Source organism: Rhinatrema bivittatum, chromosome 3 (genome assembly GCF_901001135.1).
Source record: "Rhinatrema bivittatum chromosome 3, aRhiBiv1.1, whole genome shotgun sequence".
NCBI classification, from domain to species: Eukaryota; Metazoa; Chordata; class Amphibia; order Gymnophiona; family Rhinatrematidae; genus Rhinatrema; species Rhinatrema bivittatum.
Genome location: NC_042617.1, coordinates 55,806,273 through 55,834,043, shown reverse-complemented (window position 1 = coordinate 55,834,043; position 27,771 = coordinate 55,806,273). Strand labels below are relative to the sequence as shown.

The window sequence follows — 27,771 nt, the reverse complement described above, 5'->3', positions numbered from 1 at the left end:
TAGGCAAGGAGGAGGAGCTTGGAAAGGCTAGAAAGTAGGCATACTGAGGACTCCTGGTGGTGAGGAGGATGCACCGCAGGCTGAGTAGTGAAGACCCGATGTGGAAAGCATGGAATGGAGATCTGAAGAGACCTCTGCTGGCAGGGTACAATGAGGCTGCATAGCAGGTGAAATCGTAACAAAACATCAAATGTATTGTTCCTGTGCCCCCTATTACATATGCCATCTGGTTAAAGATTTGTCTTACTAACAGCAGGTGGACTCACTTTAAATGCTCTGTAAACAATGTCAGAAACAGCGGAATGCACTTTTTTTTTTTCAAATAAATACATTTTGGATTGTTACAGTGGCTAATATGCCTTGTCTTTTCCTAGAGAATTGTTTTTGAGCCTTTTTCTATTTTTATTTCTTCTTGTGTATTGAGACATGGCTACTCCTGGATTTTGCAGACTACATCGTTTTTGTTATTTTTCTGGTTAAAACTGATTTTTTGCGGCAAGATCATAAACTCTTTAAGAGTTTTTTCTCTTCATTTTGTAACAAATAAATATCGAGGGTAATTCTGAAATCCATTTACCCAGGCAAAATTGGCCGGTCCAAACATTGCTCTCACTAGTTCCAGCTAAATGAGCATGCAGGCTTCTACAGCGCAAGAGCTTTCAGCCAGGCTAAAAAAAAGAGGCGTTCCCAGTGGAGTAAAACAGCATTCCTACGCAGGATTTCCAACAGTATGAATGTTATTTTACCTCCCTCCACCTTGCAAAGAGCAGGTGCAAGGGTACACAGGCACTTTTAGCCTGCGTACTAGCTGATATGAAAAAGAAAGCACACAGGTAGTTTGCAACTAGCCCCATAAAGTAAAAAAAAGAAACTTTCTTCCTTCCACTTATTATATTATGAAAGGGGCCATCAACGTGTAGTCAAAGCCCACCAAAACATGGATAATCCATTAATGTACAAAATATCAGAGTCACCAAATGTTACACATCAACATATGTAATCTGAGTCCCCACGAATGGAACTTTGTGGGGATGTCACAAAATCCACTTTTTTTCCTTAGATTCTTTTTGTGGGGATGTCACAAAATCCAGCTTCTTCTTTTCCTTAGATTCTTTTTTGTGGGGATGTCACAAAATCCACTTTTTTTCCTTAGATTATTCTCTTGGGAAATTATACATTTATTCATCGATATCCAGAGATGCAAAGAGGATGGGGGAGAAGCTTTTCTCAAACATAGTGATGGTATCCTTTGGAAAATGAGCTACAAATATGCATGCACATAGTTGCACTTGCTATTTCTGTGAGTAGTTGATCAGCGCAGATTTGAAAAACCAAATCTACATGCAAGGTTTCCTTCCTCCAAACTCAGCACAGTCCTCGGAATGCCTCTGTTTAATCTGGCTAAAACTGTGTGTATCTTTTTAATCTGGCTAAAACTGTGTGTATCTTTTTAATCTGGCTAAAACTGTGTGTATTTTTTAGCCATTGTAAGAGTAATTGTCAAGAAATGCTTTACCTGCAGAAATGGCCATTTTAAAAAATTGTGTGACCAATATATGCATAAAATTACACATACTCACAAACAGGTAAATTTTCAAAGGAGTTTCGCATGAAAATGTAACGTACTATTGTAGCAATTTTCAAAAGCAACTTACCCACATTGAGGGCCAGATATTCGTACCTACGTGGGGCGTAGATTTGTGAGCGCAACCCGGCGCACACAAATCTACACCCGATTTTATAACATGCACTAGCGGCCACGGAGGGAACTTTCCTTCTGCCCCCCACCTTCCCCTATCTAACCCGCCCCCCAGCCCTACCTAAATCCCCCCCACCTTTATTTTTTTATTTACGCCTGCCTCTGGGCAGGCATAGGTTGCGCACACCGGCCGAGTGCCGGCGCGCGATCCCCGGGCCCAGCGGCAGTGGAGAGGTCTCTGGCCACGCCCCGCCCCCGGACCACCCCACCCCACCCATTTTTTCAAGCCCCGGGACTTACAGGTGCCCCGGGGCTTGCGCCCATCACCGGGCCAATGCAAAATAGGCTCGGCACGCGCAGGAGCGAGTTTTCGGGGTTCCGCACGTAACCCTTTTAAAATCCGCCCCTAAGTGTACTTAACACGGGTAAACTCTATGGACTATTTAAAAGCATTCAATGTAGCAATTTTCAAAAGCCCACTTACATGGGTAAAGTTCATTACCTGTGTAAAACCTAATATCACGCATGTAAATGCTTTTGAAAATCAGATCCTTTATGTCCATATTTTTTTACATGAATAGGGGAGAAGCATTCCAGGGGGTGGAGTTTGGGCAGGGTTTGGATTTGTGTACATACTTTTTGATCATAAAAATTCTCTCAGCAAAACTATGCACACCAAATAGCAGAGTAGTGGTTTGTGTGTAATTTTGCTAGGGTAATTTTCAAAGTGGATTTATGCATCTAAGTCCACTTTAAAATTGGTATAACGTATGTGCATAGTTGCTGCATAAGTTACCCACGAGATTACACGATTACCTTCCACTAGTCGAGTTTTTTTCCAAAAAGTCAGCAAGTTCCCAGAGGGAGCAGCATGAAGTAGGCGCCAGACTTTGTCCTTCGAGATCATTTTGTTGACTTCTTAAATAAAGCAATGATATTCATTCCGAAGAATAATAAACTGAAGCCAGCTTCACTACATAAGAGTGATTTATTTACGATGCAAATCCTTGACAAAGTTAAATGAGGACCAGAAGGTACAAGGTGAAAAATATTTTCCACTGATATGGCCTTGCTGAATAAATGAGGCACTTTATAATCTTATTATGACAACAAACAAAAAAAAAAAACACAAACAGCAGTAAACGGATAATATATTACACAGCTTAGCAGGAGTTTGTATGCAGAGGTTGGATTCACTGAAAGCCTAAGAATCAGGTTTCTCTTGTGAAAAAGCTGCATAAATAGATTTAAATAGTAGCACCATTTTCCATTATATTTACGTAAATTGCATATAATTTTACACAATGAGGTCGATATTCATCCGTGGAGTGGCTAGTTAAGTTAGCCAGATATAGCTGCTAACTTAATGGGGATAGTCAGTGGTGCAGCTACGCTGCTGAATATACCCAGCTATCTTAAAGTTAGCCGGTTATATCAAACCGGAAAACTTTAGGACAGCCCTATAGTCCAACTAGAGTTAGCCACATTTAAGTGGCTATCTCCAAATATTAGACCAGCTTCAGTTATCCATCTAAATGGCTTCTGAATAGCAGCCTCCATAAAAATAAGGGTCTTTGGAACCAGCTTAATAGCTGGTAGTACAATGGATCATAGTTCAGATCTCCTATTCACAAGTGTAAGCTCTGGGCTGAGGCCCTCACTGAGGAGTCCAAGGGCACTATCAACTTTCCATGGCTTAAGATGTCCTCACTTCCCATAAGCTCCACTCTCTTTCTAGGATTCTCTGCTGGGGTGGGGATGGGGTTTGTGGAGATTATTCTCCAAGGGCCTGAGCGAAGTGACCAGTAATAAGCATGCTGGACTTAGGATGTAGTTCCAACATAACTTTACTGATAGTTGATATTAAAGTGACATGAATGACAAATTACAAGTTCTTGTTTAATACAGTCTATTTCATAATACTTTCCCATTAAATCTGTGACTCTATAAGATTGATATCTGATTTTTCCTTCCATATCCCTTCCCAATTTCAGGAGCAGTTGTGGAGGTTTCTCTTAACATTGTGGATATGATAATTGAACTGGGCTAGATGACAATTCCATGTCCCATTTCTCATGAGTAGACTAATACTGCTTCTCCAATCTCCTCAATTCCCTTGATAGCACCTCCCAATTCCTCTCCAGAATATCTTGATGATATTTCAACTACTTAACACTGGATAGATACACTTTTCTTTTTTTCTTTCCTACCTTCGTCTTCAAGGACATGGTTGGATGTCCTAGACTCTATGAAACTCTTGTAGTTGATAGCATCTCAATTCCTCTAGCAAAGGAAATTTAGGTAACAACAAAAATAAAACCAGTTTCCATAAATACAAAACAAAAGGATGGATAAATCTTCCTTCAAAAGAACTTTACAAAAATAAGCAACTCAACATTTTAAACGAAAAGGATTAAGAGCAGCATCTTTATCTACTCTTTCTAAACCTAGGCCTTAAACTATAAGGCCTAAGGGTCTTCTTTCCCAAAAGTAAAAGTATACATGAGCAGAAACAAAATCATCCAGTCTTCTGAAACATTTAACTAAAAATCCACACCCTAAAATGGTATCTCTCTATTTTTTTATTATTATAAAAACAGTACATTACCACTACAGCTGCCTACATGGAGGAGCTGTTAAACAAGGGACACGCCTAACCTTTACATACCCTGATGGCCTGCCTGAATACACCACAGAGGTAGTAGGTCAGGTATGAGGGAGGGAAGGAAAACATTTGCCTCCATAGTAGAAGCCTCTTCTAGACAACAAGTGGTGCTAAGCGTGTGCCTCATGAGAGGCACCCCCCCCAGCCCTCGTGCCAGTGAAGGTGCATCGAGCTGCCCAGACATGCTGCTTGGGGAGGGTGATCAAAGATGGAGGATGCAAAAGGAAAAATAATTAAGGGTCTGTGACAAGATCTATATCCTACACAGGAGCAAGAGGGATGAGGAGCCAAGAGACAGTGATAGAACAAATATGCCAGTGTATAGGAATTCTCTTCTGGTAGATCTGAGAGAAGAGCAGGTTATAAACATTTTTAGAAATAAACTTAAAACCTTTTTTAAGGAAGCTTATAAGTGATTTTATTAATAACTTATTTTAATGTTGTGTTTTTCATTGATGTTTTAATATGTGTGGTTTTAATTATGCTTAAATGAGTATATTTGTTTACTGACTTGTTTTAGATTGCAAATGTACATATTAATACACCTTAGGCTATTGTTAGGAACGAGTGGAATATAAATTTGTATAAAAAAATTAATAAAATAGAGGAGATATAGATACAGAAACATAGTCCCAGGGGCAAAATCAAAAAAGGAAAAGGCAAACACAAACTTTATTAGAGAAACTAACAGGGACCTGGATAACAGCTCTAGGAAGTGGGGAGGGCCAGAGATCTATGGCCCTGCCCTGCTTTTCTGGTTCTATAGGGGGGTGGGTCACACAACCGAGGAGGCCTACTGGGATTGCCTTGGACCCTGGAGAAGCAACTATACACATAGGCCAGGACTCACGAATGGCATCACTTGTAAACAGAAAGAAGTCTTTCCACAGATGGAGAAAGGAGGTGAGAGAGGACTGACAATGAAGGCAGTGTTTCATCCACTAGCACTGATCTTGTCCAATCCTGTTCAGGGCCATATTTAAGTGCACCGGCGCACGCATGTTATAAAATACGGGGCTGCGCGCGCAAGGGGGGGTGGAATATTGCAATTTTCACGCGGCAACGCATCGCGGCCTTCCCCGGTTCCCTCGCAGTCCGTTCCAATTAAGGAACGGACTGGAAGGGAACTTCCCTACCCCCCTGCCCGTACTCCCTCCCTCTTCCCCTGTCCTCTCCAATCCCTTAGAAGCGCCACCTTTTTTTCCTCTTTGTTTATGAACTTACGCCAGCGGGTTGCCGGCGCGCAATCCCCTGGCACAGCGGCAAATGGCTGCTTTACCGGCCGCCTCCAGCTCCGCCCCTCCCCGCCCCCCAGACCGCCCCTTTTGTGAGGCCCATCTCTTGTGTGCATAACAGGGGTTACACACGCAGCCAAGCCCTTTCTAAAATGCGCGCAGCGCGTGCAAGGCCCAGCCGCACGCTTAACCCCGTATTTTACGTGCGTGGGCGATTTAAAATCTGCCCATTAGTGTGGGAAAGCAGGATTCCATCTCAAACTGTGCTGCTGTGGGCTAGTGGATGCCCCCAGTCTTAGCTGCAGCAGTCTCAGCCATCGCCAAGTTTTCTTTTTGTAACCCCAGAAGAAGCCAGCAGCATGAATTACTTCTGGTCTTACCTCCCCTAAAGTAGGTAGGCAGAGCAGAGCCTGGAGAACCATAACTGTAAAAGCAGCAGCCCCTGTAGCACACGGTCAATGGGAATGCACTGTTGAGGGGACCAGAGAAGTGGAGGCAAGCTACAGTCACAGAAAGGGAAGAGGTGAGCCAGGAGGAAATGCCTCACTCTCAGGTCGATACAGTAACGTGCAGTTAAAGATTGCCCATCTGTAACGTGCTGGGAGCGCACAATACAGACGAGTAAGGCCATCCAGCCATACAGTCTCCAGTTTCACGCGTCCTTTGCGCTTCCTAAAATAGACACATAACCCTTTCCGCACCCAGCATGTAAATGAACGAAAAAGCTGTATAATGAAGGAATTAGCTATTCCCCTCCGATACTGTAACGGGCGCTGATATTATCTCCTTAGGAACCCGCTGTTTTGCCGCGGCCTTAACGTGCTAGTTTACCGCCTCCCCCTAGTAGGAGTTAGGACTGTGAGTCTAGTAACAAATCCATCGACACCGCTTAAGATACTCAAAAACAATAAAACAATAAGCCTGGCACCCTCCTTGATGTAGTACGTCCCGGATGCCCCCCCCTCCCTAGCGCGCCCGCCACTACCCCTTTCATCAGCTGCATCCACCCATTATGCCCCTCACGGGCATGTCCCACTTCACAGAGCGCTCCCCCTCAAATCCGTTCATGGGTATATACCCTTTCGCCCCCCTCACAGCGCCATGCTACCACTGCGACCCGGCAGTCCCGTGAGGCCTACAAAAAAAAAAAAAATCCCCGGCTCCCGCGCCCCCGCACTGGCCCGCCGACTCTACCCCCTCCTCCCGATCGGGCGGGTAGGCGGCGGCGAAAAGCAAAAAAAAACCAAAATCAATTTTTTTTTTTTCCAAAAAGCGACATCACACAATGCATAAAATAATTTCTCCAGCCTTAAAGCGACAATTTTGGTTTTTTCCAAAAGCGACTTACTATTGGGTTCTGTCAAGATCCCAAAAGTAAGTCGCAAAAGTAACTTACTTTTCTGAAGCCATCAGGAACACGATCTTAGCTCCTCCGGACGAAGACGAAGATGGCCGCCTGCACGGGGAAAGTGTGCAATTGGCAGCTGAAGACGTGACGTCACGACGTTTGGCGTCACGAGATGTGACGTCACGTCTTCAGCGGCCAATTGCACGCTTTCCCCCGTGCAGGCGGCCATCTTCGTCTTGAGCTACGATCGTGATGGCTTCAAAAAAGTAAGTTACTTTTGCGACTTACTTGACAGATCCCAAAAGTAAGTCGCTTTAAGGCTGGAGAAATTATTTTATGCATTGTGTGATGTCGCTTTTTGAAAAAAAAAAAAATTGCTTTGGTTTTCGCCGCCGCCTACCCACCCGATCGGGAGGAGGGGGGTAGAGTCGGCGGGCCAGTGCGGGGGCGCGGGAGCCGGGGATTTTTTTTTTTTTTGAAGGCCTCACGGGACTGCCGGGTCGCAGTGGATGCAGCTGATGAAAGGGGTAGTGGCGGGCGCGCTGGGGAGGGGGGGGCATCCGGGACGTACTACATCAAGGAGGGTGCCAGGCTTACCGAACCGCTGCTATTGCCTCTGCTCGAAGGTCTATTTCGCCGGCTTGCTGCATGCTTTCGCTTTGCTCACACGCTTTCGCTTTGCTTGGCTCTGCTCGGCTCTGCTTTTTCTCCTCTCCCGTCTGTCTTCGCCGCTGTGCCTCACCTCCTCCCGGAGCAAGGCTGCTTTCGCGCCCTGCTCCGGGAGGAGGAGAGACACAGCGACGAAGCAACAAAGACTTTTCGTGTTTTTTACACTTCCTGGTGCCTGTCATTCCAAATGCCATTTGAAATGACATTTGAAATGACAGGTACCAGCGCACCCAGGTTACTGTATAGGCGCTGTATTAAGCGCCTATACAGTAAAATGGGTTGCGCGGGCATAACCCTTCCCTAACGCTTTAAAGCCGCGGCATGCATTTGCATGCAATTAGAAGAGAGTATCGGGGACTTAGTGAAGAGAACTGTGCGTGCGGGGAGGAAGGGTGCGCCTGACACTGCCGCACTGTATCGACCCGTCTGTTAGTGAGAATTCTGTTTAAGGTGGTTGTGAACCAGTGAGTGTCCTGGAGAGACAGGGTGCACAGAAAAGGTGGGAAAGGGAAAAGAAAGGGGTGCTGCAGGCTGGGGAAAGGACGGCAGTAAGAAAATTGTCTCCCGCATAATGAAGTGGGAGACATTCACTAAATGAGCACATAGCAGCAGCACAACAATAGAATGTGTGTATATATCTGAGAGAGAGTGTGTGTGTGTGTGTGTGTGTATATGTCTGAGAGAGAGAGAGAGAGAGACTGTGTGTGTGTGTGTCTCTGAGCCACTGGTTGGCAGTGTAATTGCCTTATTGCTTGGCAACTGATTTAAGAGCAGGATGGTTGGCAACACCAGGTCACAAATCCAGGTATGGGGCCATCAATTGAATGGTTGGAAGGGGGACTGAAGATCAATTTGCTCATCCCTGGTTGTTGGTATGCTCTACTTCTTATTTATTTAGGAAAAAATGTGAAATTAATGATAGCGATATTTTGATTCCAGGTCACATGATGGACCTCCCACGAGCTGGCTTGGCATGCTTTTGGGAGTTGTTGAAACATGTGCTGCACAGAAAACTCACGAGGGTGTCAAACATATTATCCGTGGGCCTGTTTTCACAAATATTTTCCTACAATCTGCCCCTGGATCTGAGTTCAGCTGAATGCACAGTTGTACCCGCACTTAAACACACATTTTGTGTAAGTAAACATTACTCCCAATGCAGGAAGGAGTTCTACCTGCACAAAATGTGCATTTAAAAATGTGCTCTCAGCTCAGTGCACTCACATGGAAATTCCATGCAATTGAGGGCATTAAGAATTTCCTCCCAATGCAGATACGTGCGCTGGCTGAGCCCACATTTTCTTAACCCTAGAAACTTTACTCCTGGTCAGAGGTGGAATAAAGTTTCTAATGCTGGATCTGCCGCTGGGGTTCTCCCACCACCTGCAAGGTCAAGCAGCAGCGGCTCAACAGTGCATTTAATTTTTAAGCCTAACCTGGGCCAGATAGCCAGATAAATTAGCAGCACAATAAAAGATATGCTTCTATACACTCCTCCGTTCAGGCCTCCCCGCTTTCAGTTAAAATGTGCATTCAGCCTGTACTCAACGCATATTTTAACTCAGTGTAAGCACATTTCAAGTCCCAATGCATTAGCACAGCATTAGCTATGGGAGTTTTAAAAAAAACGTATCTGTGCATTAAAACTGTGCACTGAAATTCAATGCACAGACTCTTAATGCATAGGTTACTGCATTGGCCTATATGTTAGTTAACTCTTTTGTTCTACTCACAGTTTCTTTGTGGTCAAAACCCATAGGGTGCCTGCCTCGGGTCCTGTGCCTCCCCTGAGCAGTGGCTCTGCTCTGTAGTTTGCTTCAGGCTTGTATTAGCTCTCTCTGTGCTTTTAGCATCTTCCTAGATCAGTGCAGCTTGGGTTCAGAATGTTTTCTCTGGGCCCATAATCTGATGGCAGACCAGCATCAGTGTGGCCTAATTATCTCCACACCTTCAAGTGAAACCCTCACTGTGAAGTGGGAAAATGACTCGTCATGCATGCAGGATACTGTACTTGGGGAAACTAGGAAAGAAAATCTCAGCTACGTGTTTCTGTACATAGAGATTGTGTTGCTGTTTTAGTTATTTATATTCTGCTTTTCATGAGACTTCAGAGCAGATTACATTCACATACTATAAGTATTTTCCTAGTTTATAATCTAAGTTTGTACCTGAGGCAACTGAGGGTGAACTTGCCCAAGGTCACAAGAAATAACAGTGAGAGTTGAACCCTGGCTGCTGCTCTAACCACCAGGCTATGCCGCCACACTAGATCAGGCACAAAGGCAGGGAGGAAGGGTGGACTCAGATTTTGACTAATAAAGGCTACAAACTGTCTAGGTAATTCTTATGGTCCTTCCCCTTCCCATACAGAGTTAGGCAGCACAGCTGCAGCCCCGGGATCATGATACAATCAGTGGGAACAAAAACTTGGGCCCAAGGTGAGTCACACACCAAAACCAGGAGAACATGGAAAGGATTTGTCCCAAATCAGAAAAAAAGAATTTATTGTAAGTCCCATAATCAAAATCCATAGAAAGGCAGGAAAAGTCATCACACAGTCCAAAACGCACAAAGCAGTAGATACAGCTTCCTAGGCAGCTCACAAAACCTCACAGTGGTTACCGAGTGTACCTGGGTTCTTTCATACAGTTTGAGTCACCAGTTAGCAGAATTTTCCAATAATCCACCTCAGGACCTTGACCTTCCCTCAGATCTCACAGACAGGGAAGACTTCCCCCGAAAAAGGAAGGATGCCTATGGATTACGGTACTGCTCCCCCCAGATAGCCAGTGTATTATACCAGAGAGATGTGCCAGATTTCTCTAGGAGATCAGCAAAGCCCAGGGGACAGGCAACATGCTGGCGATGCTTTCCCTCTGCTCCACACACACAGCATCTTACTCTGACCAAGATTCTCTCTGAATCTCAAAAGCTCCTCCAGTATCTGCCATCACCAACACCCATCCCCTTTGGAGGAAGAAACCCCCTTTCAATCACTGCTTAAGCTCACACCTCCTGAACTCCCTCTAAACTTCCCACTGCTGGAAAATTCTCACTGTTAAACAATAGTGAAGACTGGCTTTACATTTAGTAAATGCTGCCATATCTGCCTGAGTCAGACTAATTTAAACAATGCCAGTTCCAGCACCAACTTGATTGCCATATAGTATACACCCAATATTGGAACTGAGAAAACCCAGAAGAAAGTTATTTGCCAACTTTGGCAAATAAAATAGCTACATCCTATTTTTTTTTTTTTTTTTTTTTACAACTGTGGTGCAGAGGCTGCGTGCACTTCATGAAAGTCACATAAACCCCTTCTATGTGGTTGTTGTTTTTTTTTTTTTAGACTGTTCTACTGCAAATCATATAATATTCCACTAACTTCATTACAAGAGTCATGAATCTGATTCATGATCCTCATTATCCCATTCCCAAAAAGCAGTCACTCCCTTGACGTCACCGAATACCTGGAAATGGGCAGAAGAAATGCAGTGAGCATGCCGACACCATCATATCAGCTTGAACTAAGGGCAAGAAGCAACAAACGCTTGACCCCAGTTCAGTCACTGCACTGCCTCATTTAAATACGCTACTATCCACTTGCTCAACTCTAAAAGACGCAAAGGTGAAAGAACAGTCGTCTCAAGTACTATGTAAATACCTGCAAATGTCTATCAAAACCGTAATGATATCAGTTTTAGCTGCAGATAAACAGAAACCCAATTGGAGAAAAGCAATGCAACTGCAAAAGGAAAATATTTATTTGAGAATTGTGCCAGAGCCATGTAAAACTATTTAGGTAGCGCTCAACAAATTGTTAGTAAGGGCACTACAAAGAGAAGAAAAGTAACATACAGCATTCATGGAAACATCCTCAGTTGGATTTTAGCAATGAATTAGCATTTTCAAACAAATATAAGAATGACCTACTACTACTAAGGCATTCACTGCCTTTACCTGTTGCAAAGTGCATCAGGAGACAGAGCTGATGGTAACTAAAATCCCACTTTCAGAGCGAGAAAACAGCCTGCAGGTGGTCAGCTCCTCAAGGACAGCCCTTAGTTTCTAGCAGCCGGGACCTCAGCCAGTCCTCAGACTCTAGGGCTCAGAGAAATGCAAAGGCTTAACAAGCTACTGGTAAGAGCAGGCCAATTACAGGAACAGCAGAAGGTCCACAAGGTCACCTTTTATCTCAGGGAAGTTAAGGTCTTAGTCCCCAAGATGGCCTCACACTTCCCACAGCTCCATTAGCAGCACTCTAGAACAGCGGTTTCTCAATCTTCTCAATGCCACGGATCGGCTGGCTACCTTTCTGAAATTATGTGAAGTGGCTGCAGGGCAGAGGAGGCTGGGGATGTGCGAGAGTCCCCCCCTGAAAACTGAGGAGCAGCGGGGTATCTCCTTGTTTATCAGGGGAAGAGGGGGGAGCCCCTGAAAACTGAACGGTAGCAGGGGGGGTCTCTTCAATCTTATGGGTCAACCCTGCAATGCACATCATTTTAAAGAACGTAGTTAGCCAATAAAATAAAACTGTTTTCTAAAAAAAAAAAAAAAGTGATTCTTATAATAAAAAATCTCCCTTCCTATTCCTCTCTCCTCCCTTCTTCCTCCCAACCAGCCACCTACCAATCGCTAAGAAAAAAAATATCTCCCTGTATCCCCATCATTCTCAGCCAGTCGCTAGTTTTTCAAACTCCCCCCCCCCCCCCCCGAAAATCCCTCACTCTGTCCTCCCAGCCAACCACAACCTCCCCCTAACCTTCTTTCTTTATTCCCACCCTCAACCTTTTTTTTTTTTCCTGTTTTTTAAGATGGGACCTGTCCCGAGGCCCGATCAGTAGAACAGTGGTAGCTGCTGCCTCTTAGGAAGCATGGACCAGAGACTGCCCGTGAGCTCGGCTCTCAGGCTCTGGTGCTCCCTGGCTTCCGGGCAGGAGATGGGGTCTGGAAGCAGAGCACGTGCTGACAATCTCCTTAAGATTCAGCTGCTGTCACTATTACTCTGACTGGGCCTTGTGGGGCAGCAGAAAGGTTTGCTTTGGGTTCCTCTGGTGCAGAAGCAATGCGTGCTGGTGGGGGCCTGCAGAAGAAAAAGCAGCGAGGTATGCGATAGGAAAGCATTGCCGGAGCAGTGCAACGGGTCAGATTTCTTACCACAGCTTCTCAGGCCGATGAAAATGATGCTACAAACCAGCGATGGTCCGTGGACCAGGAGTTGAGAAACAAAGCTCTACAACCACTGAAAATGACAGTGGCAATGAAGAGGCACACAGCAGCAAGGTCATCCACAAAGTAGCCAGGATGAGATGCTATGCCAAGGGTGGGGAGAATAACCAAACCCCTCACCCCACAATTTTTAGAAACTTTTTATATACCGGTATTAGTGGGGACATCATACCGGTTCACATGTTAACAGAAGGTTTGGAAATACATTTCAACAGGGAAGGCAAACTGGGCAGGGGGTTAACCTAAGGCAGTAGGAAAATAGATTAAACAACAAGAAATCAACAAGAGGTCATAACAAGAAGACAACAATGTACAAGAGACAGTTTAGGGATTGGAAGAGCTCCGTTCTCGTACTGTTAAGAGAGAAACTTTGCAAAAGAAATGCATAGCTCTACCATATCAGTCATTTATAAGGACTCACTCCAAGGCTAAGTGCAAGCCTATAAGTTGTAGGCCATCAGGAGTGACTATATAGCATGTGATATCCTGCTGTACAAACAGAATGCGATAGGAAAGCGCCATTCTGTAAAACGCACGGAAACCATGTCAACCTTCACTTTCTCCATTATATGACCCCCCCAACAAATTTCCAGGAAGCAACAGGAAACCCTGCAGGACCCCCGAATGTAATCATGCCAGAGAGGAAGAGGTGCATTGTGGATGAAACAGATGAAGCTCAATGAAGGTACACTAGATTGTTAATACTGTAACTTTAAAGAAGCACGTGATACCTAAAGGAAATATTTTGTGCAGTATCATATATATCCAGAAAAGCTGTCACATCCATTTGCGTCACTAACTTTCCAGATCGTACTGATGTCCATATCAGTGATCCACATGGGCCTGCTTCACTGAGGACAGTGTGGTTGATGAAAGAATTCCTCTTGTGCTTCAATCACTTCCATCACTCCCTAAGTCAACACTCATCGACTATACAACCCCTTTCTCCTATCGATCCTTAATCGCTCTTCACTCTCAGGCAAGCAAGCAGTGAGCTAGAGACATGGGTCCAAAGGGGGGCACCCCTCAACACCCCTCAACACTGTCAGTACAGAAGGAGGGCATAGGGGAGGGCTCCCTCTGCCTAGAATGCACTCTTCTCTTGCTGTAACACTATTAACACTGTACAGTGCTGGGACAGACATGAGCATTAGCTTAGCATTAGTAGTGAAGCCTAGGCAGCGAGGTTAAGGTTTGTCAGCCTACTGGCGTTGCCTAGCAGCCTCCAAGGACATTTGGCATGGAACATGGAGATCTAGCAACCACCTCCCTTCAGCATGCCAACAAGCTACATGACTAACTCAAGGAGAGTGTACTCTCAAGCAAAGCAGTGTTCCCACATATGCCTGCAAAGGCCTCTCTTCCCCCCCCCACCCCCCCCCCTTTCCTGCACAAGATAACCATTTCCTGCATCAGTTCATGAATAAGGGTCTCTACTGCTAATTGGAAAGATAAGGGGAAAAAAGCTCTGACCTGGCCCACATAGGGATATAATAATTTGTATGTGAAAAACAATACACAGTACAGCACCATCAACAGGAACAATAGCAACTGACTACTGACCAGACCAGAGACCGGCATCCTGTTTCCTTTGCTTTTGGTCAAAGCAAGGAATCAACTAGTTTGGGTGAGGGATAATCCTCTTTACTTCGTAGCTAGGCATACAAAAACATTTTTGTGTGGAGATGGCTTATCGAAGGTTCTAAGTTTGTGCTTTGTCTATGCACCAGGCTTATAATAAATATTATAGGGTGGTCTCTCCTGTATCTGTATTCCCACTCACACTTCCTGGTAGTAGTTAGTGGCAGTAACACCACCAGAGTCTATTCAAAATTAAATAAGTAGGCCAAAAGGTGGTCTTGTAAGACAGTCAGCCCTTGGGTGTTATCTGCAGCAATTATTACATCTTGAGAGGAAACATAAGGAACGTTTCCAGGTTCACCAGAACCAACAAGTCGAACTGTTCCATACTATTCTGACCATTTATCATAATCAGCAGCTTCAACATGTGGCAGGGATGCATGCCGGCTGTGAACTGCAAGAGGCTACCCTTGCATTCACATGTCACATTGGACAAACCTGAGGGAAAGGTGACAGCAACGTATGATGAGCCAGGAACAGCAGCAGGCTGCCTTCCTGCATGATGTTAAGCTGAGAATTTGCGCGGCATTCAGCTTTAGTCGGACAGTGAACAGTAGGTGCTCTCCAAGGAGGTGGGAGGCATCAGGGTAAGGAAGAAGGCCTGCAGGTAATGAGGAACCCGCCTTTCAGAACACTGACCAGGATGATGCAGAAGTGCGCCAGGCAGAGGTCAGAATTTGCTCTACCACCTCCTGTCACATTCTAAGGCCATATATGACTTCCAGGTCACAGTTACAAGAGCCAGAAGTTCAGCAAGTAGTGACTGGTAGGAGAAATGGAGCCCCTTATTGCACAAACCAATCATTTCTCCTTTCCCTCTTCCTTTCCTTCAGGGTCTCCCACTCCTTTATCCCTTGTTCTAATTTTCCAGGGGAGCATAATGACCTCTTTACTGTATTTATTGTATGCTCTCCTCAGATTCATTTGTTCTCCATTCTTTGTAAGTAGCTGTGATTCACTGTGTACAGCTTTTAGTGTTGAAGGGTTTTCAGTGGCACATCAGTGCCAGCGGGGCTTGGCTTTTCTTGAAATTTCAGTGCAGTTTACCTGCAGTTTCTTCAGCCCTTACAATGAATGGTAAATTCGTCATTCCTATCTTATTTAAATGCATATCTGAGTTTTTCGAGTGAAGGATTAAGAAGTTAAATTTACCTCATCTGCCCCTTTAACTCTTCAAACAAACTAGGTTAATTTTCCAGGGCCAATGAGGGTGCAGTGTGAGGTGTGTATGATTGTTAAAACGTATTTGTGTATTTGATATCTATTTGTGGGATAAAAGTGGAGTCTGCCTTGCAAGACAGCTTCAAAATAACTGCAGTACATACAGCAGGAATAGCAAAAATCACAATGCAGGATCTTTGTAAAGTCACCCTTCAGTCAGAAACCCTATCAAATATATTTTCCACTCATAGGCCTTCAGCAAACTACATGTAGCCATCTCTGGGAGAGAAGCCAAGCTATTATTCACAATTCAAGCGTACTGCAGAACAGCTTTTCATGGAAAGAATGAAAAAGGAACAATGTAGGATATTACTGGAGAAGCATGAGATGTGAAATGTTGCACTTCAATGTGTTGGGGCATCCATGAATTTAGCAATTTCAATAGTCCATGTTTGCAAGAGTAACATTTGGTTAAACAAATAACACGTATCTGCAGCAACAAAATTAACAAACCTTTAGTTGAATCATCTTCTATAGGCTGTTTGAAAGCCGTTATGTCACTGAAAGTGCAAAGAAATAAAACCACTTTGTCTTGTTCATTACGAATTGGAGCAATTTTCACAAAGAACCATACAGGAGTCCCTGAAAAAGAAAACCCAATGGTTATTGATGTAGCATCAATAAAATGTGAACTACCCATGTATGTTCTAAAAATGTATGATACATAGTAACACTGTAACATAGTAATGACAACAGATAAAGACCAAATGACCCATCCATTGCCCTTGGTAGTAAATGCAGCTCCATGCAAGTTACCCCCATGCCTTCTGTTAAGGGTAGTAACTGCTGCTCCTTGCAGGTTACTTCATGCCTTCTGTTAAGGGTAGTAACTGCTAGGGATGTGAATCGGAACCGGAATCGGTTCCGATTCCGGTTCCAATTCACTTCGTGAATTTTCCTTCATGCGGTCCAATCGGGGGTTTTTTTTTTTATCGGCTGCGCCCGAGCCGATAAAAAAAACCCCACCCCGACCCTTTAAAACTGCTCCCTTAGGTTCCCCCCCCCCCCCGACCCCCCCAAAACATTTTAAAATTACCTGGTGGTCCAGTGAGGGTCCCGGGAGCGATCTCCCGCTCTCGGGCCGTCGGCTGCCACTAATAAAAATGGCGCCGATGGCCCTTTGCCCTTACCATGTGACAGGGTATCCGTGCCATTGGCCAGCCCCTGTCACATGGTAGGAGCACCGGATGACCCACGCCATTGGGGGGGGGGTTGGGGGGGGAACCTAAGGGAGCAATTTTAAAGGGTCGGGGTGGGTTTAGGGCTTGTTTATATGTGCCGTTTTTCCCGCCCTCCCCCAAAACGATAAGAGAACCCCACGAACAATTTCATGGGGTTTTCCTATCGGTTTCGGGGAGCCCCCGATTTCTGACGACTTTGAAAATATCATACGATATTTTCAATCGTCAGAAATATGATTCACATCCCTAGTAACTGCCGCTCCATGCAAGTTACCCCCATACCTTCTATTAAGGGCAGTAACTGCTGCTCCTTGCAGGTTACCTCCATGCACCTTTTCTTCATTTCCAACCTCTAGCCTTTAGGGATCCGCAGTGTTTATCCCATGCCCTTTTGAATTTGTTTACTGTTTTTCGTCCTCACCACCTCTTCCGGAAGGGCATTCCAGGCATCCACCACCCTCTCCATGAAGAAATATTTCCTGATGTTGATTCTGAGACATCCCCCCTGTAGTTTCATATCATGACCCCTAATTGTACAGTTTCCTTTCCAAGGAAAAGGTTCAAAGTTCGTGCATCAAAGGCTTTGAGAAATGCCCGATTGTTACATTTCCATAAATATGTCAGTAAGACCTTGAATGAATGAATGAATGAATGAATGAATGAATGAATGAATGAATGAACGAACCAATTTGCATATCTGACAGAACATTAACCAATGGAAAGGTTACTTTGGCAATGTTTGATTACATGAAAACCTGCAGCAGTGACATTTCAGCTGAAAAAAAAAATCAATATTCTGCATAAAACAAGAAATGAAAGTAAACAGCTATAAATTATAACCAGGGTCTGAAGAATGGATTCACATTAGATCTGAACCTTATCCCCACCACAGAGGGAAGGAGACTTCGAGAGTTAGAGTTGAACTGGATTAAGTAAATTCAAGTCAAATATTCACAAATCCATCCCTGAATTCAGACTGAGAAAGTTGACATTGGCGTGTTGCTGTCCTTTCTCGACCAAAAGAGGCCACTCCAGTCCTACAGTGCCATCATCCAGTCATATCTGATAGCAAATTATGATAATAGATATGAGAAAAATGTGCACATAATTAAGCAAAAGGGAGGCATAACTGCATATATGTCAAGTATAATGAACTGTAACTTCAAGAGAATGTTCAGTTCAATTTTGAATAATCTGATTGACTAAAGTACCGACTTGTTTAAAAATGTTCATGTTAACTGTTTCTTTGTTCATGTAAACAGAAGTCTTAATAAGTCAAACATATTTTATAAAAGTAATATCCCTGAACAAGGCATTCATTGTCAGTTAATGTTCTGCCTTTCAGATACTTCACAGCAGATTACATTCAGGAAACAGAGGGTATTTCCCCTGTCCCCTTTAGTGATTTAGGCCAGATGTACTAAGCATTTCTCCCACAGACCCAAAATAGGATAAATCCTTCTGTATATCAGTCCTCTCTCTCGGAATGGAGTTTTCCCCCCAGTACCTCCCGTTCTAAATGAAACACCATGGACTGTTTTCAGAAGGGTTTGTTATCTTACTGACCCTAAGGTTACATCACCATTAAGGCCCGGATGAGCCTTTAGATCAGCTAGAGAGACTGTAGGTTAGCCACCTCCCTTTGAGGGGTCTAGAATGGCTGTCCCCCCTCAGAGTCTATTTAACAGCTCTCGACAGAAAGCCTTCAGGTTTGATGAGAATTAGGTTTTCTCGAGTTCTTTTTTCAGGCCCGGTCAGAGGAGCCAGGTCAAGCCCTGCTTGGTGGTCCTGACCAGGTTTGGGAGAAGGTTTCCTTTTCCAATCCACTCAATGGCTGGTTAGGATTTTCCCTCTGGGCCTATTTTTCCCTCTGGGTTTAATTTTAAGTATTAGGAGCCTCACTGGACCCCTGGATCTTTTTTTTTTTCAGATTCCGGGCCTGGGGAACCCTGTGTCTGGAGTGCCCAGGGACGGGGAAGACCTACCCCTGAAGTGACCTGCTGTGAGGAGGAACTCTGGTGTTAAATTCGGTTGGGGATATAAAAGACTTAGAGTTCAAGATCCAGGAGGAAGCTTTGGCTGCCCCTTCCTGCTTGTTTCAAGGGGATTCCTTCCATCAAGGATGCAGAGAGAAGAAAGAAAGAAAGAGCCTGGGCAAGAACCACAGAGATCCTGAACATCTGCTAACCACGAGTGAGGGAACTCAAACATCACTGGGGCCACCCATCTGGTGTTTCGCCACTCGGAGGAGAGTTGCTCTCTGTGCCGTAGACGTTTACCACTTTTATCAGTTTGGAAGAAACACAGCCCACCTGGGAGTCCCACTCTACCTAATCCAAGAAAGTGGCTGTTTCCCTGGTCCTGATATGCGAGTCCTGCATAGATAGAGGGAAGGGATTGTAAGGAAAGAAAACAAGAGAACTTTGTGCTGTTGCAGTTTGAGTTGTTGTTCATCATCACTGAACAGTAAAAACTTTTAATTTTGGACACTAACCACAGTGACTCCAGAGTATTTCTTTATTATTAACTACACCCACCTTAAGGACAAGGATCCTCCCCAAGGGAACACGAAGGATAGAAAGGAATGTGTAGAAAGGTCACCCCCCCCCCCCCCGTCATATTGGCCCCCATCACCACCACCTACAAAGGATCCAGCCCTGGGGGAGTAAGAGGGAATGTGCGAAGAGAAACAAATTCTTTTATAGCTCCACTCCTGCAGGATAGGCACACCAGGGTGGTGTTACACTTACTATGCCATGCTTTGGAAAGCAGAGTCCTATATCTTGCAATGTGCTGCTCTCACTGTAATATTTCTATGACGAGATGGCTGGGACTCATCCCCCCCCCCCCACACACACACACACACACACTTATAGTAACGGCTGCTGTTAACTCCCTCCGGCACAATTCCCTGAGAAGCAGCAGACCCTGACCTTTCATCCAGAAACAATCTCCACTGGCACTGGAGAGGAATGAAGGCCGTTCAAAAAGACCAGGAGGGCGACATTCAAATGCTACTCAGCCAGATTCATTCAGCAGTCACCACTTAGGCGGATAAGTCAGTTATCTGGCTAAGTAGTTAGCCAAGCAGTCAGTGAGCGGGCAGTGGGCATAAATAAGCGGCGTTACTTGCCAGATAAATAGTGATATTCAGACTTATCCAGTTAAGTTAACTAGATAACTTAGACCAAATACAGAAACACTCAGCAATACAGCCGCACTGCTAAATATCCTGTGTAAGTTAGCCAGATAAATGCATTTTCAAAAACCCCCAAAAATATATACACTTGGGGGTAGATTTTCAAAGGGTTACGCGCGTAAGATACGCTCGTAACCCCCAAAAACCTAACCCTGCGCGCCGCCGAGCCTATTTTGCATAGGCCCGGTGTCGCGCACATGCCCCGGTGTCGCGCGTATGTCCCGGGGCTTTCAAAAATGGGCGGGCCAGGGGCGGGGCCAGGGGCATGGCGGCGGTTCAGGGGTGGGGCCGAATCCTCCGGCACAGCGGCCTGTGCCGGGGGATGGCGAGCCGGCATGCACAAGTTACGCTCAATGAGAAGGTGGGGGGGGGGGGATTTAGGTAGGGCTGGGGGGGTGGGTTAGATAGGGGATGGGAGGGAAAGGTGGGGGGGGGGCCGTAAAAAAAAGTTCCCTCCAAGGCCGCTCCGTTTTTCGGAAAGGCCTTGGAGGGAACGGGGAAAGCCATCGGGGCACCCCTTAGGCTTCGCGCGCGCAAGGGGGTGCACAAGTGTGCACCCCCTTGCGCGCAGCGAGCCTGGATTTTATAACATGCGCGCGGCAGCGCACGCATGTTATAAAATCGGGCGTAGACTTGTCTGCGCCGGGTTGCGCGCACAAATCTACGCCCGCGCGAAGATTTTAAGATCTGGCCCTTGGGATTCATGGTTGTGCTTATCCTAGACCTATGATTATAAATGCTACATAAGCACTAGTGCAGTTTATAAGACTTAAGACACAGCAACCAATGGTGCAGTCTCAGAGCTTTAATATGAGGTCCATCAATGCAAAGTGCTGCAATATATATTAAAAATACCAGGGTGCTGCCTTGCTAATCTGAGTGAAATTTTGTCCTCTGAGATCAAAATATGAGCTATTTGATTCCATTTTCACTACTTTTCATTTGTGAACTGCTTTTTATTAAATAGAAAGCAATGTACAATAAAAGCAATCATGCAGAATTAAAGGACTGATGTACTAAAAGGTCCTTCCCATTTTGTGTATATAAGAAAATGCTTACTCCACCTGGCTCTAGTGCATCTCTTTATGCAAACATATTGACAAATTATGTTTGTGATATTGAATTAGTATTTCAAAGGAATGTACACACACACACACACACCTAATTCACAGGTCTTTCCCATGGGTACAGAGCTGTGGAAATCTTTACATTAACAAGCCTATATATATTTCATGGTGGCCCTCGCCTCCCACAGCTATATACGATGGAAGTAAGACAATTCCCAGTGTGAGATCAACCCAGATAGTATTGTCACTATTATAAACCCAAAATAATTCTGTTTCAGATCTTTTTCATTCTTCCTAAATGTCTGCTTATTATTCTCCTGTAAACAACATTTTATTAATATTAATGAGGCCAATATTCAGCCACTGAGAGGCTCGGCTGGTTAGCCGGATAAACATATCCAGCTAACTAGCAGAGTATATTCAGCGGCACGGCTGCACCGCTGAATACATCCGGCTATCTTAAAGTCAGCCACAGATGTTTATGCGGCTAACTCTAGGGCAGCCCTGTGGCACGACCAAAGTGAGGCACATAAGATAAGTGGCTAACTCTGCTCCTCCCCAAAACATCTCCTGCCTGCTCCAGAACTCCCCCAACTTAGAATTTAGCCACATACGACTTTTAATATCAACAGTTAGCCATTTAAACTGATAACTGTTGAGTTATCCGTCGAAATAGCTTTTGAATATGGACCTCAATAATGTGAATGTTGATATTAAAACACTACTTAGCCAGCTAAGTAGCGACTTATCCAGCTAAGTGGCAGCTGCTGAATATCCAGCTATGTTCAGCAGTTGCTACTTAGCCGGATAAGTCGCTCATCCAGCTAAGTAGTTAGCCAGATAGTCAATGTGCAGGCAGTGGGCGTGACTAGGAGGCACTACTTATCTGGCTAACAGACCGGGTCATTCATCAAACCGTGATGTGCTAAGGCCCTACTGCATGTGATACCGGCCACATCGCAGCGATACAATGCAAATTAGGGGAAGGGGAGGGGTGTGGACGGGGTTTGGGCGGAGTTATGTCCCGGCAGCACTGCGGGCGATAATGTTTTATACGTTATCGCCGGCAGCATCATGGGAAACAATGATGAGTCTAGGCCTTAGTCAGATAAGTAGTGATATTCAAACTTATTCGGTTAAGTTTACTGTAAAAAGTAGACCACAGAAACGCCCCTTCCCTGCAGCTAAAAGTGTGCACTCTGCGTAAGCCTGCATATACTTTTAGCTAGTCTGAGGAGGGCAATTGTCAGCCAAACCATTTTACCTGGGTAAGTCGCTAGTTAACAACTCTACAATTGTGGTTCAACTGGTTAATATTAACTTGACACAATAGTATAGCCAAAATAATTTTTTGTAGGCCCCTTACTCCAAGGGTCTGTCATCCACCACAGACTCTAGCATGGGATAGGGTCACCTTAATTTAAGTGAAACAACTTTTATATCTTTTTTTTAAATTTTTATAAATTTAATAAAATTGATGTCCAAAGCGTGCTGATGAAAGTTGGCATTAGGAATTTGGAGTTCATCAGCACGCTTTGGACATCAATTTTATTAAATTTATAAAAATTCAAAAAAAGATATAAAAGTTGTTTCACTTAAATTAAGGTGACCCTATCCCATACTAGAGTCTGTGGTGGATGACAGACCCTTGGAGTAAGGGGCCTACAAAAAATTATTTTGGCTATACTATTGTGTCAAGTTAATATTAACCAGTTGAACCACAATTGTAGAGTTGTTGTATACAAATCTAGGTGACTGGAATACCTTTGTTGTGTTTGGGGTATTATTTGTGATTGATATCATAAGTCGCTAGTTACCCATGCATATGGCTTTGAAAACTGCCCTCTAACCATATCAAAAACTATATTAGAAAAAGTTGTACAATACTTAATCATAAAATCTTACAATAATTCTGAAACTACTGTATCCCTCCCCAAAAAAAAAGCAATAGCAGTATCAAAAACAACTGAAAGGCAGTCCCAGTGCACCAAGAAGAGTTTTCTCAGTTTCATCAATCTCTGGTCTCCCACAACATTCTAAATGGCATTGCCAAACTCTCAGACACCTGTTAAGGGACAACACTGATGTACAGTGAAAAAACGGCAAGGGACACTGGGAGCCACATAATAACCTCCAGTAAGGCCATGCTAGAAGCCACAGGAATCACAGAGTCTTAACTTCAAACGAAAAGCTAGCAGAGCTATCAGATAAATCTTCAAAGTGCTTCTCCAGCATAATCTGTGACTGCATCAATGGAGAATTTCAAAAACACTGTAATTTGCTCCTGGGATACACTCCGACAGTTACTGAGCCCATCAACAATCTAGCAATAAAAAAACTCCATAGAAATTTCTAATTATACAGTGAAAGGTAATGATTTGAATCCCTAAAATGTTCATACTAAAAACAGACATTTAACACATATTTATCTCCATTTTAAAATCCAGAAAAGCCTCAAATTATTATCTAACCTTCATATACAGAATCCCCCAAATTCTAAATGTACAGGGGGCAAAAATCCACGGGTACTTTTACCAATTCTCAAAGGGAAAGCATATGCGTACCTACAGACTTTTGCATCTTCTTTTTTCTGTGGGTACTTATTCTCATGAAGATAATGGAGTAAATTTTCAAGGGACTTAACGTGCAAAGTAGCAATTTTCATAAGCTCATTTACGCATGTAAATCCTTTTGAAAATTACCTCCATTGTATGTAGATTTGAAAATTCCATCTACATGCATTATTTGCTTTCCCTGACCTAAACATTATTTGCCTCCCCCGCCACGCTCCAGACTTCCTGTTTCTTACCCAGTTCCTCAGGCATAGTTTGTCCTGGATAAGGGGTGGGCAATATTTAGACAACCAATTAACCCAGGTACACAGGCATTTACTCACAATCTCAGCACATCTTCTGCATCACTACAACAAACCAAATCTCTTTGATGGGAAAAGATCTTTGTCATTTTGGTACGATAATTCTCTTGAAATAAATGCTTCTGACCTGGGTATGCTTGCATCACATCATCCTTTCTTGTGGCTTCCCGAAGCTGGGTCAGTTTGCTAATTTTATAGTAAGTATGGTAGCTGTGACTGCCTTGATGTGCACCTCCATGGCCACTTTAATGTCTGAATCAACCCTCTCTAATAATGGTTTTACGAATGGGGTATAAACAGCAACAGAGGATTTCCCATGCACATAAGCGGCGAGTACCTTAAACTATAACAAGAGAATCTGGCACCTTAAAGAAACATCATTTAGATTTGTTCATTTATCATTTCACGTTAGGACCTTAACATAACACACTCAGTAAATAGCACAACGCACGTTAGTATGGAAATGTGACATTTGCTATGCACGTGGGAGGAGTTTGGGGGTAGACAGAGAGAGATAAAGAGAGAGAGAGAGAGTGCCTTCGCATAGGTGTTAAAAAGTCACTCTCTAATTATACCACTGTAAGAAGGGTGGCCCTTTTAACTCGGGGTGGGGTTTTGGGGTGAGGTAGTTTTGAGGGTGGTTTTACATACAAAGTAGAAGGTATCAACAGGAAAGTACACATTACTGAAAATGTTCTGCCATTTCAATTGATGAAAGGTACAAAAGGAGTTGATTTGTACAATGCACTCTCTACCTAGCTACAAACAAGCTAGGTAGAGAGTGCATTGAAATGGCAGAAAATCTTCAGAAAGGTGTACTTTCCTGTTTGTACCTCCTACTGTGTATGTAAAACCGCCCCCAAAATTATCCCACCCATCCACACCCCACCCCGAGTTACTATTACCCTCTCTTACAGTGGTATGAATAGAGAGTGACATACTGATATCTATGTAAAGGTTCTCTCTCTCTCTGGCTCCAATAAAAACCTTTTCCGGGTAATGACAGAAATTGCCTATGTGATATGGGAGCAGGGAAATTATCCTAACCATGCCCCCTTTTTATCGCAGGCGCTATTTCCACTTTATTTATAGCATTTTGATAAATCAAGGGGCAAAGGAGCTAAGGACAGGTGGTGTGTGTAGGCAGTTTAAAAGTACTATTCAGACCACAGTGACAGAGATAGTGACAGAATTATAACATCATAAAAGACCAAGATTGGCTCTAAGGTTATCGATAAATTCAACTGGAAAACAATAACATCCTATTTCCCTTGCAACATGGCTTCCGCAAACATTACAGCACTGAAACTTTACTGCTTTCACTTACTGATAATGTTCTAAGAGGTTTTGACAGTGGAACCCACTACATACTTGTTCTATTAGATTTATCAGCAGCTTTTGACACTGTGAACCATGAAATACTAATCAAAAGACTAGAAGAAATAGACCTTCATAGTAACAATTGCATGGTTCAAATCATATCTAAGTAAGAGATACTTTCAAGTACAAATTAATAACACAATGTCAGAAAAAGTAAGTCTACAAACAGGAGTACCACAGGGATCTGCACTCTCAGCGACACTATTTAATATTTACCTTTTACCACTATGTCATCTACTTGCAGGGCTCGGAATGGAACACTACATATATGCAGATGACATACAGCTAATCTTACCCATCAATGACACAATTGAAAAAACACTAAACTTAGCCAACATGTACCTGGATATAATCAAACAACTACTAAATCAAATGGAATTAGTGATAAACATTGAAAAGACTGAATTTCTGCACCTCGAACGAAAACATTTAAACCTAATACAAACTCCAATATTACTCAAAAACAATCAAACAGTGGAAATAGCCAAAAAAGTACGTAACCTTGGCGTAATAATAGACACAGAACTAAACTTTAAACAAGATATATCACTTAAAGTAAAGGAAGGATACGCCAAATTTATCGATAACTTTAGAACCAATCTTGGTCTTTTATGATGTTACAAAATTAAAACCTTTACTAACACTAGCAAATTTCGGAACTGTCCTACAAGCACTAATTTTTGCTAGCACTGACTACTGTAATGCACTGCTATTAGGATTACCATACACAATGTTATGCTCAGGCTTGTGAACCCTTGGCCGACGGGAGGATAGTATACCTTTCGGAGGATCCGTAGGTTCTCTCGTCGGGTGGCCAGGCAGCACAGAAGACGGGACCAGCTGACCCTTGGCACTGGAGACTGAGGCGACTGCGGAGGCGGATGAAGAGATGAGAAGAGATGCTGTGTCTTCACCACTGGAAGTCTGTGGTCCCCCCAGGAGGAGCCCGTAGGGACCCAGACTGCTGGGACTTAGGCGGACCTTTGAGAGGTCAGGGTGTCGGTGCAAGGGCTGACTGGAGCTTCGCCATGGAAACCCGCGGTCCCCCCGGGAGGAGCCCGTAGGGAACCGGGCCGCTGGGACTTAGGCGGGCCCTTGGAGATGGTAGTCTAGAAGGAGTCTTAGGTCAAGTGCCAGAGGGTCGTCGCTCACCAGTCCGAGGCCACACACCGAAGGATCACCACTTGCCAGTCCAAAGTCACACACCAGAGAATCACCGTAAGCCAATCCGAAGTCAGGAACCGGGAACACCAAGACAAAACAGGAACAGGATCCAAAGCTCAAGGAACTCACCGAAGCAAGCAGACTAGACAGCGCTGGAGGACGTTGCCAAGACACTGAATGAGCAGAGGAAGCTTCCTTTTATACTTCCCCTGCCTAGGCTGGTCAGGAACAGGTGAAGCCAGTTAAAGGGATTAGGTCCCTTTAAATCTGTAGAGGAGGCGCAGCCTCGTGCCTAAGGATGGCGGCGGCCATCTTGGATTTTCCCCCACGGAGGAGAGACGCCGCGAGGGGGGAGGACGGCTCCCCCTGCAGCGAGCAGCACCGGAAGCCGTGTGGGAGCAGTAGCCAGGATCAGAGCCCTCCCGCGGGGCTCCCACGGCGAGGGAACACCGCAGACGAGGTAGGGGGCCACGGTCATGGAGCGCCACGGCCGCAGAACACAACACACAACCATAAGACCACTTCAAATATTGCAAAACTCTGCTGCAAGAATACTTACAGGCAAAAAAAAAAAGAGAGCACATTACTGTAACACTAGCTGAACTACATTGGTTACCCATAGAAAAAAGAGTTCAATACAAAGCATTATGTACTATACATAAATTAATTCACGACGAAAAAGCAGAATGGCTCAACACAGCACCAATAGATGAAACAATTGAAAAAACATTAAGTCTAGCTAACATGTACCTAGACATAATTAAACAACTACTAAACCAAATGGAACTGGTTATCAACATTGACAAAACTGAATTCCTTCACCTTGAGAGAAAACATACAGAAATCATTCAAACACCGATAACTCTAAGAAATAACCAGACAATTGAGCTAGCTGAAAAAGTAAGGAATCTGGGAGTAATAATGGACCCAGAAATCAACCTGAAGCAACACATATCTATAAAAGTAAGAGAAGGCTATGCAAAACTTATGATCCTCAGAAGATTGAAACCATTACTCACACCTGCCCACTTCAGAACAGTATTACAAACACTTATCTTTTCCAGCACTGACTACTGCAATGCACTCTTACTAGGACTCCCAAGCACATCAATAAGACCACTCCAGATACTTCAAAATACTGCAGCCAGAATGCTGACGGGAAAAAAGAGGAGAGACTATATAACTGAAACTCTAGCAG

At 44.1% G+C, this 27,771-nt stretch overlaps 1 protein-coding gene across 1 annotated transcript in view; it reads right to left on the bottom strand.

Moving 5' to 3' along the window:
- The window catches only part of KCNH1 (potassium voltage-gated channel subfamily H member 1), a 734,951-nt gene that overhangs the window by 606,607 nt on the left and 100,573 nt on the right, over positions 1-27,771 (bottom strand). The window contains exon 4 of the mRNA XM_029593284.1: positions 16,161-16,289. Within this exon, the coding sequence (XP_029449144.1) occupies positions 16,161-16,289 (129 nt within the window). The remainder of the gene's footprint in view (positions 1-16,160; positions 16,290-27,771) is intronic.